Source organism: Sycon ciliatum, chromosome 4, assembly GCF_964019385.1.
Source record: "Sycon ciliatum chromosome 4, ocSycCili1.1, whole genome shotgun sequence".
NCBI lineage: Eukaryota > Metazoa > Porifera > Calcarea > Leucosolenida > Sycettidae > Sycon > Sycon ciliatum.
In genome coordinates this window covers 18,001,359-18,018,471 of record NC_088646.1, presented here as the reverse complement: position 1 = coordinate 18,018,471, position 17,113 = coordinate 18,001,359, and the positions used below count along the sequence as shown (strand labels likewise).

General features: G+C 46.8%; 1 protein-coding gene across 1 annotated transcript; it reads right to left on the bottom strand.

Annotated features, from left to right (window-relative positions):
* Positions 1–1,455: 1,455 nt before the first annotated feature.
* Positions 1,456–15,817, bottom strand: LOC135814785 (serine/threonine-protein phosphatase 2A 55 kDa regulatory subunit B alpha isoform-like). The gene is made up of 8 exons (XM_065327956.1): positions 15,492–15,817; positions 15,128–15,232; positions 7,647–7,744; positions 6,337–6,490; positions 5,242–5,520; positions 4,509–4,673; positions 2,962–3,223; positions 1,456–2,449 (listed from the first exon to the last, which is right to left on the bottom strand). The coding sequence occupies exons 2-8, from the start codon at positions 15,213–15,215 to the stop codon at positions 2,149–2,151; spliced, it is 1,347 nt and encodes a 448-aa protein (XP_065184028.1). The 5' UTR covers positions 15,216–15,232; positions 15,492–15,817; the 3' UTR covers positions 1,456–2,148.
* Positions 15,818–17,113: the final 1,296 nt, after the last annotated feature.

The window sequence follows — 17,113 nt, the reverse complement described above, 5'->3', positions numbered from 1 at the left end:
CATCGTGAAGCGGTGTGCCGAAGGACGATTTGTCCCTCTCTGGGTGCAACGGTCGATGCTAAAACAGCCGATTCTGAGATTTGGCTCACGGACTACTAGTGTTGGGTCGACGTCAGGCGCGTCTTGTACTCTGTGGGTGCCGATTTCTGTCCGAGGCGCTTCTTCTCTCTTCGGATCACACGAAGCAGCACTGGCTAGACGGGCAGGTCTACACTGTCACACTGACAGCGGTGATATGGGCACACGATGTCGCTACGCAGCGTATGCTGGGAGCACTTGAAACATGACTTTCCCCAGACCTCTTTCGCAACACATCCGCCCACACTACACGCGGCATGCGCATGCAGCTGCCAAGGCCGGACAGTCGTCTGCGGTCGGTCGTTTTCCACCTTCTTCGCTTCAGTGAGGCTTCACGCCATGTCACTCATCCAATCATTCCTAGTGGCGCAGCTTTCCGTGTACAATGTACAATGTACAAGTCAATGAATTTGGTTGTCTCAAAAAGAAACACATCAGCTTTTCAGTGAATCGACTTGAGAAGAGGAGTACTAGTAAAGAACTAGATCTGCAACAATAGTGAATACAATCATGTGTCGTATGTGCCCGTCCGGACGGCGATGACTATTGCTACAAACGTCTTTGTACTTATTGCGACTTTCAGTAGTGCGATCATGTAAATCTACATGTACATGTAGTTGGCGAAGCCAGATACTTGAGAGGAGACCAGCTAGCCATGGTGATTATGATGATAGGATCCAGAGTTTACGACCTTATGATTGTACCGGCAGCAAATAGCAGGCGAAGCGTGTACCGGTACACATGGTAGGTTCTACACTACAAATATCTTGTGCTCCGAATATCATACTCCATTTATCAAGAGTCACCCTGAGTGCATAACATACAACACAGTCATACATACACGATACACCATCGATGCATCTGCAACAGCAGGGCTGAGACTCAAGAGTATGTTCAGGGCAGGGAGACAGTTGTCTATCTCCCTACATGATCCAAGTACAGTGTATAGCCTAGGGCAGACATCACAGTCATTCACCGTCTAACGTTATCAGGTTATGGACGGTGGCCATAATAGTTGATACCAATGTCATGAAAACAGTCATTACATGTACTGTACTGTACAGTGATAGTCTCTATCATCACTCAGTCAGAGTCAGTGAGTCAGTCTGCACTACACCAAGAGGTAGACTGGAGTCTACAGGCAGTACTTGTAGGACCCATTGAAGTGCAGTCATCTACATAGTCATTGTAGTTTGTAGTTGCCCTGAAATAAGTAGGAGAATCCAAACATCTAAGCCAAGCTTGCCTCCACGTCGTCCTACACAGCCTGCACTCCTGGTTTGACCATAGGCAGCCCGCAGCCCAGGCCAGGGAGCCCAGAAGGCTGAAGCTGCACAATATACATAGCAATCATTGGCAATGCACAATGACACTGAGTTAGTTCTCTGATCCTTCTGATTACTTGTCTGTCGTCCATGCCTGTGCACCTTCTCAGGTCATGAACGTATAAACAAACAGCTCATAGCCATTCAAGAGCAGAACAAAGCAGTTATGAATATTATAACTTCAGGGGAATTGCTGCTGCTGCCTCTAATACTCCACCACATAGTAGACTGATCTGAGAAGAATCCACGGAGCGCGAAAGTGAAACAATTGCCATGCCAGCGCAGCAAGCAAAGAATAGCAACAGAACAAGTCTTTGACAATGGGAAATATGTTTATTATGTACAATGAAAGCCTGTGTTCCCTTACTTAATCTAGATCAAAATGCGCTTTGGCCGGAAAGGAAGCGTAGGAAAAGCCAGATGACAATTGATAAAATGACAAGATGAAACTCAGAAACAATAGCAAGTAAGGCATATTCCAGAAACAACAAAGTCATATCTTCATGAAAAACAAGCACCAGGCGTGCTACTAAAATTATACACCTCCAACTGCCATCCGGTGGCCAACGTTGCAGAGACTGGCTGTCGAGGGACATGCAAGAAAGCAAGTGCAGCTCACGAAGAGGCAAGTGCCATGACAAAGGTCCCTCGTCATCCCAAGCACTTCACCGCACTGAGAGTAAGAAAAGGATGCACTATCGCTGTCGATGCTATCAACAGGTCAGCAAACATCGGGTACTAACCACTAACGCGCGATTTTCTGGTTCTTGGAGCGGAAGATGTAGAGGTTGTTGGTGGCGGCAATGGCCAGGATGTCTTCGCGTGGATGCCACGTTGCGTGCAACACCTTCTTGCTGTAGTCCATGGACTCCAGGTTGAACTCGTCCTTCTTGCGTTTCGTGTTGGTGCTTCCGGCGATGACCTTGCGGTGTTTGAGCGGAAAGTCTGGCCGGGCGATTTCTCTGCTTGCTTCCAGACACTGGTGCTCGCCTGTTTGCCGGTTGAACACTCGGAAAAAGTTATTGTATGTTCCGGTCAGCAGGTGGCTAGGTGGCGGGGGGATCAGCAGTCAAGGAAACTCACAGAACAGAAACAAGTGCATATCTGGTTACAATGGTGGACAGTTAGTCATAACTTGTAACATTTTTGTCCTTACTTTTATCTAGAAAAAATGTCTTCAGCAAATAGCGATCAATGTCCCTTGTCGAGGGAGCGTTATTCTTGTCGTAATTCTAAAATTTAGCAAGACCTGCATCAACATTATTACAATAATCATTACACATACATACATACCTCTGCACACATCCTCATGCATCTGCCCCCACATTGTCTTTCACCCTTCACATCGCTCACACCATACACACATATACACATATACACTCACATAGACACAGGCATGGACATGCGCACACGCACGCACACACAGACACACACACACATAGACACACACACACATAGACACACACCGTGGCACACAGGCACACACACACATAATTATATTCATGTGCACAGCACTTTAACGCACATATATTGCACGGCAACCAGGTGGTGAGGATACTTGTCATCACAGCTCCAGCAGCATTCAAACTTGTCGAAGATGAAGTCGTTCTCGTACAGAGAGCACAACTGTCCTTGCAGGTAGTCGTGTACTTCAAATGTCTGCACCGGCTTGGACTCCATGTTGACATCCCACAGCTTGACGGTCATGTAATCTCTCGCCATAATATACCGACCGTCATGACTGTACTTCACATCCGAGATTGATGACACTATCTCTGAGAAGAATGACTTGTTTGCCGGATCCTCGGGAACTTCATAAACTGCAGGAAGAGAGCAGGAGGTGGATTGTACAGCATAATTAAGTGATTTCTTCGAAGCTTGGGTGCAACCACTACAGAAGAGAGCTCAATATCTCGCGACAGAGCACTATCACCTCACAAGGAGCAATGGTCATCAAGAAAACTCCATTGGGTTTGCTACACCAGGCCTGATGACTGCACCCACCAGTTGATAAAATTCGGAGTAGCAAAGCCAATGGAGTTTTCTTGGTGAACATTGTTCTTCGTGAAGCAACGGTATACAGTCAACTTCGCCAATAACGACATTCGGCGGGGCATCAGAAAAGTGTCCTTATTCGCGAAGTGTCCTTATAACCGAAGTCCCATTTGAATGTATGTGAACCCATATTTTGTATAGTATGATATGCATATCAAAATCAAGCTCTTTTCTTGCTCTATGTCAATGTGTACTTTATTTTCATATTGCAGTTGAAAGGAACTAAAAATTCAATATGCAAGGGAAATCAATTGAAAAATATGCCTTTTTGAGCAATCTACAGGGCCAGAGACATGTACATGTATGATGATTACTGTACAATCATGTACAACTACATGTACATTGTATACATATAGGTGTGCTGGTAAATCCAACAATTTTGAAGCCAACATTAAAAAGGAAGAAAAAGCCCCCACCCCCTTGGCTGCATTTTCTTGCATAATAATAATAATAATTCGCGGGATTCGCGTTGGCATCGCTTGAATGTTCAGAAACACACAAACTAGCCTTCGCTTCCCCAGGCCACCACTATGCCTCATGTGTGCAATAATTTCCATCACCGGTACTGGTGCACCATAGGTTCTGGTACTTCTGCATGACAGGTACATGTACTTGACTGACAGGTACTTGAAATAGCTGTCAAAAGCCCAGAAAGTCGTTATTCAAGCAGTGAATATGACCACGGGGCACTAAAAGCATGTCGCTATACGCGAATTGTCGTTATTCAGATAGTCGTTATATCCGAAGTTAAATGTATACAGTTAGATGGGACTTTGCTCCGGGCATGGAAATTCGGTCGTTATTCGCGAATTGTCGTTATATCCGCAGTCGTTATTAGCGAAGTTGACTGTAGTTCGTTTTGTTTGTTTTTGATCTATTTCAGTTCGTTGCCTCAACAGTACAATGCACAACTTCAAAGAGGGTCGAACAGAAAACAAAATAACCGAGGGTCAGCATTGTCAATTGCAATTTCACTATAAACTGATAAAGCATTATTCGCCAGGCCCGATGGCAGCACAAATCACAGCGAACCCGCGCTACGCAACTTACGCTTAGCATGGCTATCGCAGAGCGCTTGGCTGCGCATGTCGCACATGCGAATGCTGCCCTTGCTGACGCTGTAGACCAGTTCGTGACTCTTCAGCGGGTGGAACTCGCAGGATGTAATCACCTCGGTCAGCTCCTCCATGTTCTGTGGTTTAATGTCGACAATATCTGCACATCGCCCACTGGTCAAGGAGCACGTAACTGGATACCTATTCCGTTCACAACTTGTACACACAACGTACACATTACAAAAGAGCTTATTATGACATTTTGTTACTATTTTGGGGCGCTAGATATGGAGCGGCGCGCTCTGCTCTGCCACTCCACACAAAGTATACATGTACCCGATGGCGTCATTCGCATAGCTGCTATAGAAATAGTAGCGGTAGCATGGGGGCGTCAACATCAGGGATATGGGCATGCAGTAGTAGGTTGAAAGGCCAAACGGTCAATTTCTTTTGCAGAAGAGGAGACAGATAATGCGTATGTCTACCCTACGAGACAGTACCAAACCCAAAACCATGCGGCTTCTAATCACCAGTGACTTGCAAAGCGCAAGAAGCGCTTCAGCGGCAGACTTTACTGAGCTGGTGCAGCAGCCACAGCAAAACAAAAGACTCCCGCATTAAAAACTACTGTCCACTACTCCTGGTTAAACGCAGCTATAGCATGAACAATCGTAACAACTTGACATTGTACAAATACAACACTGTGACATGCAACAGGAAAAGGATACTGAAGCACTCCTTGTTATTTTCGACATTCCACAAGTTGATCCGGAGGTCGTCGGCCGAAAGGAACGTGGCGACATCGGTGTTGAGCGAAACGGAATTGATGTGATATGCATGTGCGTTGGCGTATGTTCGACGTTCGATGGCTTCCACGGTCAGTGGTGCAGTCTGATACTTCGGAACACGCAGTGACGTAATTCGACGACTTGGATCCTCCGCAACATTGTTGAAATCTACAGGCTGCTGAGATCTCTCAAGGATTTTCCACAATTTGATAGTTTTGTCTGCAGGCGAACAAACACAACAAGCAAATCAGTAGGTGTTGTACAGCTAGAGCGATTGCTCTTTTCCCCCAGTGACATAGGCTAGGATAGCGCTCTCCACCACTGGGTGAGTACTGGTAGAGAGCTAGGCGTTTCAGTAGCTACCTGGCACCATCTAACCATGCAGTACACGTGGCCATGCAGCCTAATATGAATGGCAGAGAAAGAAAGAAAGAGAGCGAGTGAGCCTCGGAGAGAGAGAGAGAAAGAGAGAGACAGAAGAGACTGAGAGATCCAAGCACATACACATACACACACAGACACCATCTGATGATTTGACGCCCATCATCAGAGGCGATGATAGCGATGCTACAGCAGAAGCCGTAGCAACTTGTGCCGAGATTGCACCATTCAACAGCTGGCAAGGCTGAAGAATTGACCGCCACTATTCAACCTGGTCTACACCACACAGCTATGAAGTTGCTTTTTCTGGCCAGTGAATCTCTACTTTTTGGTCTTCTTCTTTTTTCCTGCACACACATCACACCACATACTCCGGCATGCACTGGCTGTTGGTAACCATGTGTATGACCATAATCGTCGGGAATAGAACCCACAACCTCTCGATTGGAAATCACTGCACATACCACTGCACCTTATGGGACACACAGACACAGACGCACATACACACACAAACACACAGACGCAAACACAGACGCAGACACAAACAGACACCACACACACAAACAGACACCACACACACACCACACACACGCACGCACGCACGCACACACACGCACACAGAGTAAAACACGGAGAAGAGCACATGCCGCTTACCATTTGTTGCTAGCAGAAAGTTGGATGCATTACACTGTTTCAGCCATTTGATCTTATTGATCTTTTCCTCGATCTCCTGGCTTTTTAAATAGTCAAATTCGGACTCATGACTTTGAAAGGCACTATAAACACTAAAATCAGCATCTCCCCCAGACTGCAAAGCACACAAGCAAACACAAGCAAACGGAAAACATGCCCACATGATTAGCAATGTTGACAGTCTTCCCAGGGAGTAGCCTTTTTAGAATCCCTAGCGACTAATGTACAAGGAATGAAGATGCTGCAGGAGAATAAGAGAGTTTTGAAGATTAGCTGGACGGAGCACAATATTACAGTCAAATCTGCCGTTAGCGACCTCTGCTGTAGGCGACCATCTACCGTTAGCGACCGATTTTCCGTGCACCGACGGTTTCACATACAAACTGATCTGTTCAGAGCGACCATCTGCTGTGCGCGACCAGCGACCGCGATTTCATGCACGGTGGCTGCATTCAAATCTGCTGTAAGCGACCGCGACCCAGGTTCAGTAAGGTGCGAAACTGTACTTGCCAGTGCGCTGTCAACTGCAAAGTGTGAAAATGCGCTGTCTTGCAAGTGCGATCGACTGGTGTCTGGCCTGTACTGAGGCTGTGCTGTAGCTCTCAAGTCCAGGCAGTGTCGATCTACTGCCGTGTCGCATACGCGTACTATACGGGTATGGTCGTCGTTGAATATCCAATAAAATGATATTAAAAATCACATTATCCTCGTCGTTTTGAGTACATAGAAGCATATACCTGGTATGCCGGATTTACCATACATCTGCCGTAAGCGACCGCTTTTTCTTGCACCAAGGGGCGGTCGCTTACGACAGATTTGACTGTATGATAATCAACTAAAATCTAGTACAGTGCACAGCAGAGTGGAAGAAGCAGCGACACCACTCCGGGATCAATCATGATCCAGCACTGTACAAATACCTGTGCACACAATGACGCCCCGGTAGTCGGTCGTCACCGTACACTATTACAGAGGACAAGTAACGCTACATGCATTGTCTAGTACCAGTAATGTACAGTCAACTTTGCGTATAACGACACTCGGCGGCGAGGCATCAGAAAAGTGTCCTTATACCCGAAGCCTCATGATATGTATTACAGTTAGATGGGACTTTGCTCTGGGCATGGAAATTCTGTCGTTATTCGCGAATTGTCGTTATATCCGCAGTCGTTATTAGCGAAGTTGACTGTAGATGATGCTGCTGTACAGTAGCGCAGCTTGGATAGCCAGGCAGAGCAGCAGCATGATCTTAGCAGGAATGCGCCACTCACCTCATAGTCTCGTTGAAATATGACAACACGCCCACCCTTGTCTCCCGTAGCTAGCAAACTGCCAGTTTCGTTGAATTCAAGAGTGGATATGATGTCCGCTGCATGAAGTATTCAGACACACACCGAAACAGGCACATTCATCGCACAGACACACAGATCAGTGCAATCCATATCATTAGGCAAACTATGATAGAAAGCTGTAAAAAGAATACAACTCTGACGCTCCAGCCAGTGACTCTAGATGAGTTCCAAAACTCAATAATCAGAAGGATCAAGTCAGAAGGGTTACCTGTAAATGCATCGTGCCTCACTGATGTCTACCGAAACGCACCTTTCCGAGCCCCCCCCCCCCCACACACCTTGGACGCCCATCGCTAATGCGATGATAGCGTGCAAGCTGAGGAATACCCCCCCCCCCTCCCCACATACACACACGCACACTGCCAGAGACAATACTGCCCCCCCCCCTTCCAAAATGCATTGCTTGGAGATGCCTTCCGAGCCGAGCCACCTTCATAGAGACATCTGCAAGTACAGCACAATAGTGGAAGACCCCTAACACTAGGTTCACCTCGCGCAACTCTATGCTGTTTGGCTTTCGTTCAGTTCTTCACAGTTTGATGGATCACATGTTTCAAGAGCATCTCAAATTTGACAAAAATATGCATGTCAAGTCCAGAAAATTTGAATCCCATAGCCAGCAATCGCATGTCATCCCGTACATTGAAAATGAACATAAATATTTTTTGCGAATCAACCTTTTTTAGCATCACTTTTCAACGGGGACGAAGCAAAGTCGGCCGAACGAAGCCTAGAGGAAGAGAATTATCCTCTCCACTTCACTATCACGATACTGACATAGGTACGAGACGAAACAACTAAAAAATCCACAAGAAAACTGTACGCCCACCGCTGCGCTGACTTTGGTCTGAGATTTTCTATTACCATCAAAACGTACGAGGAGCACTCAAAAATCAGCTACAGACATACCTTTGTCGCTCTCTACTCCTTTTTCAAGGCGCGAACGTCATCTCTCCATTTTCAAACCGGGAACAAGACATACAATACTAGTGGTCCTTTTCAGTGACTAGAATCATGTAGAACACTCTGATGTCACTCTCTCCACTAATTGAAACTAGTATCACAGGCTGATGATACCCATAGTAACAGTGGGTGATGTCTATGGATTACTAACATTTCTCCGGTTCAACCACATGGGATTGCGAACAACCCATAGTGGATAAGCGTAAGACTAGCTATGTATTTCACACCGTTGATAGAATGGAACAATATATTAGCTGTGACTCAGAGATGCACACGAACAGGTGATCACCAGACAACGGTACATAACCACTTAGCTTGGTCAAGGAGGATATGTACTAGTTCCGCAAAATAAGCCAAAACTCGGCCTGCACGTTGATTTCTGTGTGTAACCATCCCATTACGAATTTAGAGTAGCGACTTCGTCGGTATTAGTAGGTGATGTTAATTGCTTCTGCGTACGTGTGACGTGCTCCTCTTGTGCTCCAGATGGCAGTCGTGAATCAGTCAGCGTCAAATTTGGCAGGAAGCGTGTGTTCCACGGCACGTTGAGCAACTATAATTATGTTCCTTCAACAACTACACCATTCTTATGGCATCTTGACAACGCTGCCGTGATGACAGCAATAGATGACCTGTGATGACCAGTCTTGTTCAGTATTCCTCGGCACGCCACCAACACGCAGTGCAGCATGCAGTAAAGGTACAGGCCCGAGAATGTGGAAATCTTGAGCCAGGCCGGCTATATATAAGTTTCTATCATCGGATGACCCATGTTCGTTTCGCGTTCTTGCAACGATATTCACATCTTATGGGATCCCATAGAAAAAAACATTGGCATATTCCCATAGCATACTAGCACCACGTTCCCATAGCACACAACACACAACCCACCTCCATAAAATTACAATGTACCATACTCCTTTCAACACAATCGTAATCCGGTGGTAAAGCGGATGTGTAAACTTTACTTTTTTTACACTCCCGTTTTTCAAAGGTACACGACTGTACACATATACGACTATCAATCCTAGTCTGAGCAGCCATGTACAAGCTGGACAGTAGCACCGATGCCACAATCAACAGTACAACACGCAGACACGAAAACACGATATTACAATCCGTACACTAAACATGTACATGAACAAGTGTCGCAGCGCGGTCGTGGCAAGTACGCGTTACAGGTGTACTACAGTGGACATGAACTGGCAGGGCTATTTGCAGGCACCAGTACATCTACAACACAACACAGATGCAAACAACATACACGACAAGCATCAGCACGCACACCGTATAGAACATAGAGCAGCAAAACCGTGGCACTCAGACACCGACACAGACAAACCCCGATGTGTGACGTCACTTACGGTTCTTCTCACTGCGTTCCTCCTTCTCCTCTTCTTCCTCCTCTTCCTCATCATCATCATCCTCATCATCATCCACATCCTTCTCCTCTTCCTTCATTCTCCCCATCATTTTCTTTGCCAGTGCCATTATCACCTCCTTTCTCTTCTTGTCTTCTTCAGTGTTGTCGTCGTCTTCAAAATCATCCTCATCATCCTCACTCTCATCATCCTGCTCCTCGTAACTACTAGATGTACTAGGCGCAGTCTTCACACATAACTTGCCCATTTCTGGTTACAGTCACGCGAACACAACATACAGCCTGTGTTCTGTGTTCTGAGAATCATACAGAAGAAACTAAGAGCCTGGGAGAAGCTGCAGAAGAAGAGCAGCTAGAAAGAGGAAATCGTACTGCCGAACAACACAATGACGACCAACTACAACACAATGACGACTAACAATAGTACAATGACGACCAACCCGCACAACACAAAGGACAGTGACACAAACAACTTGAGCCGATTATGCAGCAAATACAAAACAGTCACGCCACACAAGAACTAGAGCAGTCAAGGGCGGACTCAAAGCCATACGTACACGACCACAGCCGTGATGGTCACCATGCTGCTGTGGACAGAAGGGACAAGCAACAACATGATGCCAGTGTCCATTGGCAGGTGAATTGCCCTTGCTTCATGATTACTACATGTAGTATTCTAAAGTTTTTCTTCAACCGCCACACCAGAACTGTGTTCTCCAGTCGACCTCCAACCGAGAGTTTTATACTCAAAACAGCTGTATGAAGGAATTCAGTACCAAGGCATGTGTCGCTTTGCTGGCGGTGTGCTGTGGCAATGTGTCGAGGTCGGCTGGAAAGCGCAGTTATGGTGTGGTGGTTGAAGAAAATCTGTACAGGGCCGAATGCTGCTGCTTACCCCATTATTAGTATTCTAGAGTGTAGTACAGAAACAGTCAAACCAGCCCTAGCCCCTAGGCAGCCACTTCTTCATGTTGCAACGTTCGGTGACTATACATGGGTGCTATACGCAGCAGCATGCAAGGGAGTATCTTCAATCGCACATGGATACTCAAACTGTTGATTTCATGCTCGCATGTGATGGCGCTACACGGTTTTCCAGATTGGAAATTTTCACTGGCTTTGAATCACGATGTTCTTTGTTCAAAGGTACAGTTGCTGAAAGCTCAGGTCTACCCTGGACTGTTGATCTACTTTTACCGCGACATGCATTCCTGTCGGCTTGAAATATGATAGAAGAGATGCAATCATGGAGAATAGTGTGAAGCCATGGATTTATTGCACACCACAATCCAGCACACCTACCGAGTGTCTTGTGCAAAGTAGACCACGCAAAAAAGGGGGAAAGAACAGTCAAAGATAGCACAATGACGCACATCGCTCTCCCACGGGGTCAGAACAAGCCGGCAAAGCTTACCACCATGCAGGGGCGCACATATAGTTTCAAACATATCATCCTTGATGCTGACACCAGAGCTTGTACTTGAACTAGGGGTATGCAGGATTCTAGCCAGGAAAGATTGTAGAGGGGAGGGGGGAGTCGGGGAAACAAACAGTTCACCCATTTATTTCATGTTCCACTATTGCCTTGTAATTGCAACGTACAGATATGCAGAGCTCCCGGAAGGATCGATTTGTGGCTGCATTTTGCTGTGTGAGCTGAAAAACACATCTAAAAAATGAGTAGGGTGGTATGCTATCTTAGTGTGGTGTACCTCCAACTCCCTCCCCCCCCCCCCTCCCTTTGGCTAGATCCCTGGTATGGTCAACATCACTGGTGCCAATGTCGTCATCATCCTGATTTGTAAGTGTAGTCCGAGAAGGGCGTCCAGGACCACTACGCTTGATTGTGTCCTCTTTTGCACTACAGCTACTGGCAGACTTCGTAAATACTTTTACTTGGTTCCGGTTTCGAAGAATGAAACTGAAGACTCCATGCGCGAACTGATGCTGATGGTGGTGGTGGTGGTGATGAGAAGGAGAGCTGTGTGCCAGAGGAACTTTGCAACTTAGAGAGCGTGTGTGGGCCGGCGTGTATTTACCGCCATATTGCCAGGTGTGTATTTACTATTTACCACCATATGGTTCCGGTTTCACGTACACAAACACACCAATTTTAAATATCTATCCTGCCCAGTTTTCACACATCGTTACAGGTCACGTCATAGGGTCATAGGGGTTAACGGACAACACACTTGAGGCAATTGGCTGTGCACACTGCAAAGATACAAACTTCAGAAACAAGTGGAGCCACCTAGTGTTGACACATTATCTTTGGGTGCACACTATCAATTACAAATTATGAACAAACACGGGATGAATAGACACAAAAGTCGCACAACATACCAAACAAGCAGCCAATCTCGGACACACACCAACTCAGGCCAAGATAAGCATTCCACGTACGTGTGCACATACAGTACTGATCAATGAAATCCAGTCGAGTTTCTCAAGTACGCGCCGGGCGTTGCGCAGCCCTAGACCTGCAAACACTGGGCTGTGAAAAGGTGCACAGCGCAAACTTGACTCACGCGACTGGATTTCATTGAGCAGCACTGTACATGTACTACAGTCCATTCAGAAAAGGATGATATCCTAGCCGTTTTGGCCATAAATGGGTCAAATTTTGAGTTTTTGTCACAATTTTTTTGGCAATCCCCCATGGAATGGTTTTCCAATTGTGTTTTTGAAGTCTATTTCTCCAAAGAGCAAGCCATAACAAGAATAGGATTTCGGCCAGGTTTTGCCCCCAAAGCACTGAATTGGGGAAAACCATGAAAATCAAACCCATGCACTCCACTTGCAGAACAGTACATTTGCGGTTCAAACTCCAGTTGAGGTACCTTTTTTGGACCCTTTTTCAAATTTCGAATCTCGCGGCACTGGCAAAATCACCAAACACAGGAGCTCTCCAGAGCCAGCGCTCATCATTTTCTGAATGGACTGTAGTACAAAGAACACACAGTCCCACCTTCTTTTGCAGCCCGACACACATCTACTAGTAGACATACATATATTGTGAAGTGCTGACACGGACTGCAGTATTATAGACAAACGGTACAATAGCTTGCAGCCAACATACACTCAAACGTATTGCACCTGATGACACAGCGTGTACATTGTGTAGGTACATGTTTCTGATACAAACCATCCTAGTAGATGCGTGGACACTAAGGGCGCGTTCGAATTGTCACTCTTTGACTTTTTCGAGGAGCTTCGTTTTCCTGAAGAGGTGGCCTTATTGGCCTCTTCAGAAAAACGAAGCTCCTCGAAACTCCTCGAAACTCATCCGATGGGAAGGTGGATTAGTTTCGAAGAGTTTGGAATAGCTACGTCAAGTAGTACGTGGAGATGGTCGATCTGATCGGACGTCATCATCGCCATGACAATTCCACTGAAAAACTCTAAAATGATAGAAACCGTTCTAATGGGACACTTCAACTAATCTCTTTATAAAATTTGTTAGAACAGTCGATGAAGACAATTCAAACGCGCCCTTAGTCAATTGTACCATCAGAGGTTACCAGCCGCACACCTACGCTGTGTTCATAACTGGCGCGTGTATGCGGCATGTTTGCAGTCCATGCATACCCAAATTCGCGTTCAGGCTTTTACAGAAAACAGTAAGTTGTGTCGTTTTTTAGGTCGTGCGACGCCACCGAGTATAAATTTCTGATCCTGCTAGTCACACTGACTGGCATGTACACAAGTACGCACATGGAAGGCGCTGAAAAGTACACGTAAATTGTTGGAATTTCTATTTCAGTGCATTGCCGTACGCATGACGTCCCAGAGCCAGAAAAATACGCATAAACACGCGGGTTCATGTGTACATGCGCCAGTTATGAACACAACTGTATTCACCATCAGTGGTTCACAGTACTGGGGAAACCGGACTGTTGGATACTACAGCATCGACGGTGTCCTCCGCTTCCCAATTAGTTTTTCCAGATCAACACAGTTCTTCGATTTCGTGAAGTTGAGCACTACAACATTACCCCACACAAGTCAATTGTATACTAAGTTTTCTGTCTCGTGTTCATCAGTGAGGCTAGCACTACGAAACAATATCACGGCCCGGTGCAATAGCAAGCAGGTTGTCCGGGTACTTTACGCCTAACACGCTACATCCGGCTGATGGGGATAAGTGAGTATTCGGATGGTGATTTACTTGATTACGCACGTGCATGCGCAAACATGCACATCCACTGTGTGCGATATGATCAAGTGAGTCATCCGTACTGTATCAATGACATCATGCTATTCTATCCAAAGCCGGTGGTCCATTCGATCGACGGTTGGGGGGGGGGGGGGGGTGGATAACCGACGTAGGACTATACACACCCAGGAGAGGACACAGAACTTACTATTCACAGAACAGAGTACGTAGAGAAATGCTTTGCTTCTGAAATGCAATCATCCTCTCAAATAACTTATTTCTTTTTGGTAGTCGTCTACTAGTCGAACGCGGTTCCACCAGGACAAGGCCCGGGTGGTTGCGGAATTCACATTCCCAGAGGTGTGCGTAAGTGCTACTGCTTGCACGTGGAATGGCAGTAAATCTTCATACGTTTGTAAATACCGTAAGGAATTCAGTAGGCACGCCTTTCCTTTAGAGAGAGAGAGAGAGAGAGAGAGAGGGAGAGAGGGGGGGGGGGGGGGGGGGTAGTGTCACTGACACCTCGTCAGGGTAAGGGGATTAATTAATCATTCCTTGAAATTGAATGAAGCTTACTTTCACACATCACATCCGATTTCGTGTTGTGTTTTACTTATAATGTTATAATGCACAATGCAGCAATCCACAGCACATTAGAACTCGTTCAGTACACATGTCGAGTCGGATACGCTACAGCATTCACCCAAAGACACTCAATCTCTGGGTCCTCCGATTTTCCGTCATCTTGGTGGAGCAAGCGTAGCAACACCCATCGTTGACGGCTAGGCCATCAGATAATGATACCAGGGTGGACCACAGTATGTGTTTACGAGTCTGCGCGTATCCTATGACGATACACGTCGTGGGCAAGGCATCCAATAGACTATTCCACTTGCTTACCATCGGTCACAACATCGTCTTCCGGTGATCCTTTCACTTGAGAGAAGCAAAGCTGGATAGATTCAGCTGGCTCATTTGTAGCTGCCATGGCTTGATTGGATGCCCCTGAGAAGGAAAGGAAAGGCGTAGAACGACCGTTAGCCAACACGTGAGGCAAATTGCCCCACGCGGGCATCTCAACCCTGCATTGGTCAAGCAGGTGGTGTGCGGATAAAATTAACGTTTTCTTGCACATTTTGCACAGCCATGAAGACACCCGCACACATCAGTATTTTGTCCCGCAGCGTCAGACACCGCGAATCGCTCGCCAGGGACACACTCTGCGCAGCAATCGTGGACAAGCACTGCACAATTCGCTACTTACCCCCGTCTACAGCATCCACTGCCTCCGCCTTTGGCTTAGCGGCAGCTTTCGGGGGCTTTCCGAATAACCGAGGCAGTATTCCTGTTTCAGTAAACGCGCTAAGAGTAGTTGATACAACAGCTCATAACTGGCTCGCTATGATGGCGGAGAAATTATCTCACGACACGCCAGGGCCGCGAGATACATCAGAAGGAAGTCGTTCTCAGATGGAGGACTTCCGATGGCCTTTGTGCTTCTCCACGAAACGAGGCGATATGAACTGCCCAACAAGAAAGGCGCAAGCAGTGATACTAAAAACACACAAAAATTACAAGATCTCGGGCATATTGCGCATCAAACGCATCCCGATCTAACCGATCATCAAGTCCATCCCATCCCAGTGCAGTGCTACACACACTGTACGCACACAGTCTGTCTCCGACCGGTTTGTGAGACTACGCGCTTTGTACGTGGCCGTGGATGCTTGCGTGTTTGCGTTGTATGATCCAAATGCGCACTCGAAATCCCCAGTCAAGATCAAGCCGACTCAAAGGCATGCTGACAGACACAGTCAGTGACAGTGACAGTGCAGAGCTGGACCGTTGCGAAGGAGATGTCCGACCCGGTACCCGCCGAGCTAGCTACAAATGGATGCAATTTATGCACGCACGCACGCACACGTGCGATGCCAATCACGTGAAGAAGTATGTATCTGTTTCGATGTCATAATGCCAGGCATGGTGAACGACGTCGTTGAGAAGTTGAGAACCTGGCCCAGTACAGGCCAGGGGCAGGGGAGACTTGAAAGCCCTTTCAGTTTCACGACTCCCCGATCATGCGAGTAGATCTACTGCGACCTGCGGCAGTACCATTGAATCCGATGGTCTGTCTACCAATAATAATACTGGCAATAGTAGAGCTACCATGGCATGGACATGGTCGATGGAGCCAAGTCCCTGCTGCTGCATGACCTGGGTCGGTAGAGGTCATACCACTACCTGGCACTGTCACTAGCAGGCATCAAGGAAATGGTAGAGTACAACAGTACAAGTCTACCAGAGCAGGGAAGGATCGGGGGGGGGGGGGGGGGGGGGGGGGGAGGAAAGGGGCCTCCTTGACCGTACCAGCAGTGCCCTTACCACCAAGTAGAATATTAGAATTGCAAGAGTACAGTAGTGTGGTGGGGTTTGTGCCACATGGCAAGAATGGGCCCGTCCCATCTTCCGTGTAAGGACTAAGGACTATGGACTATGCTTGCTGTATTAATATTATTTTCACTGGTTTGACTTTGAGGGAAAGACACAAAGGGGAAAAGTCTGAAGCAACAAAATGACTGTCACGGTGTTGTCACCACCAGGTCCAGGGACTCTAGCCAGCGATGCTGTATTATTATTATTTGTATTACTTCGAAGTATTCATGAAGTTGATTGTTCCAACTAGGAACACACGCTTCTTGCCGAACTTGACACTTGCAGACTGTCCAACCTTGCCACCTTTCCAAAGCAGGACACCTATAGAAAATGTATACCAAGGCAATTGTCTCCCATGTAAATGTACACAAATGTTTTGGTCCAAAGCAGGATTGTCCTGCTGAAAGCAGGACGGTTGGACAGCATGCACTTGACTGACTCTAGGCATGGGCG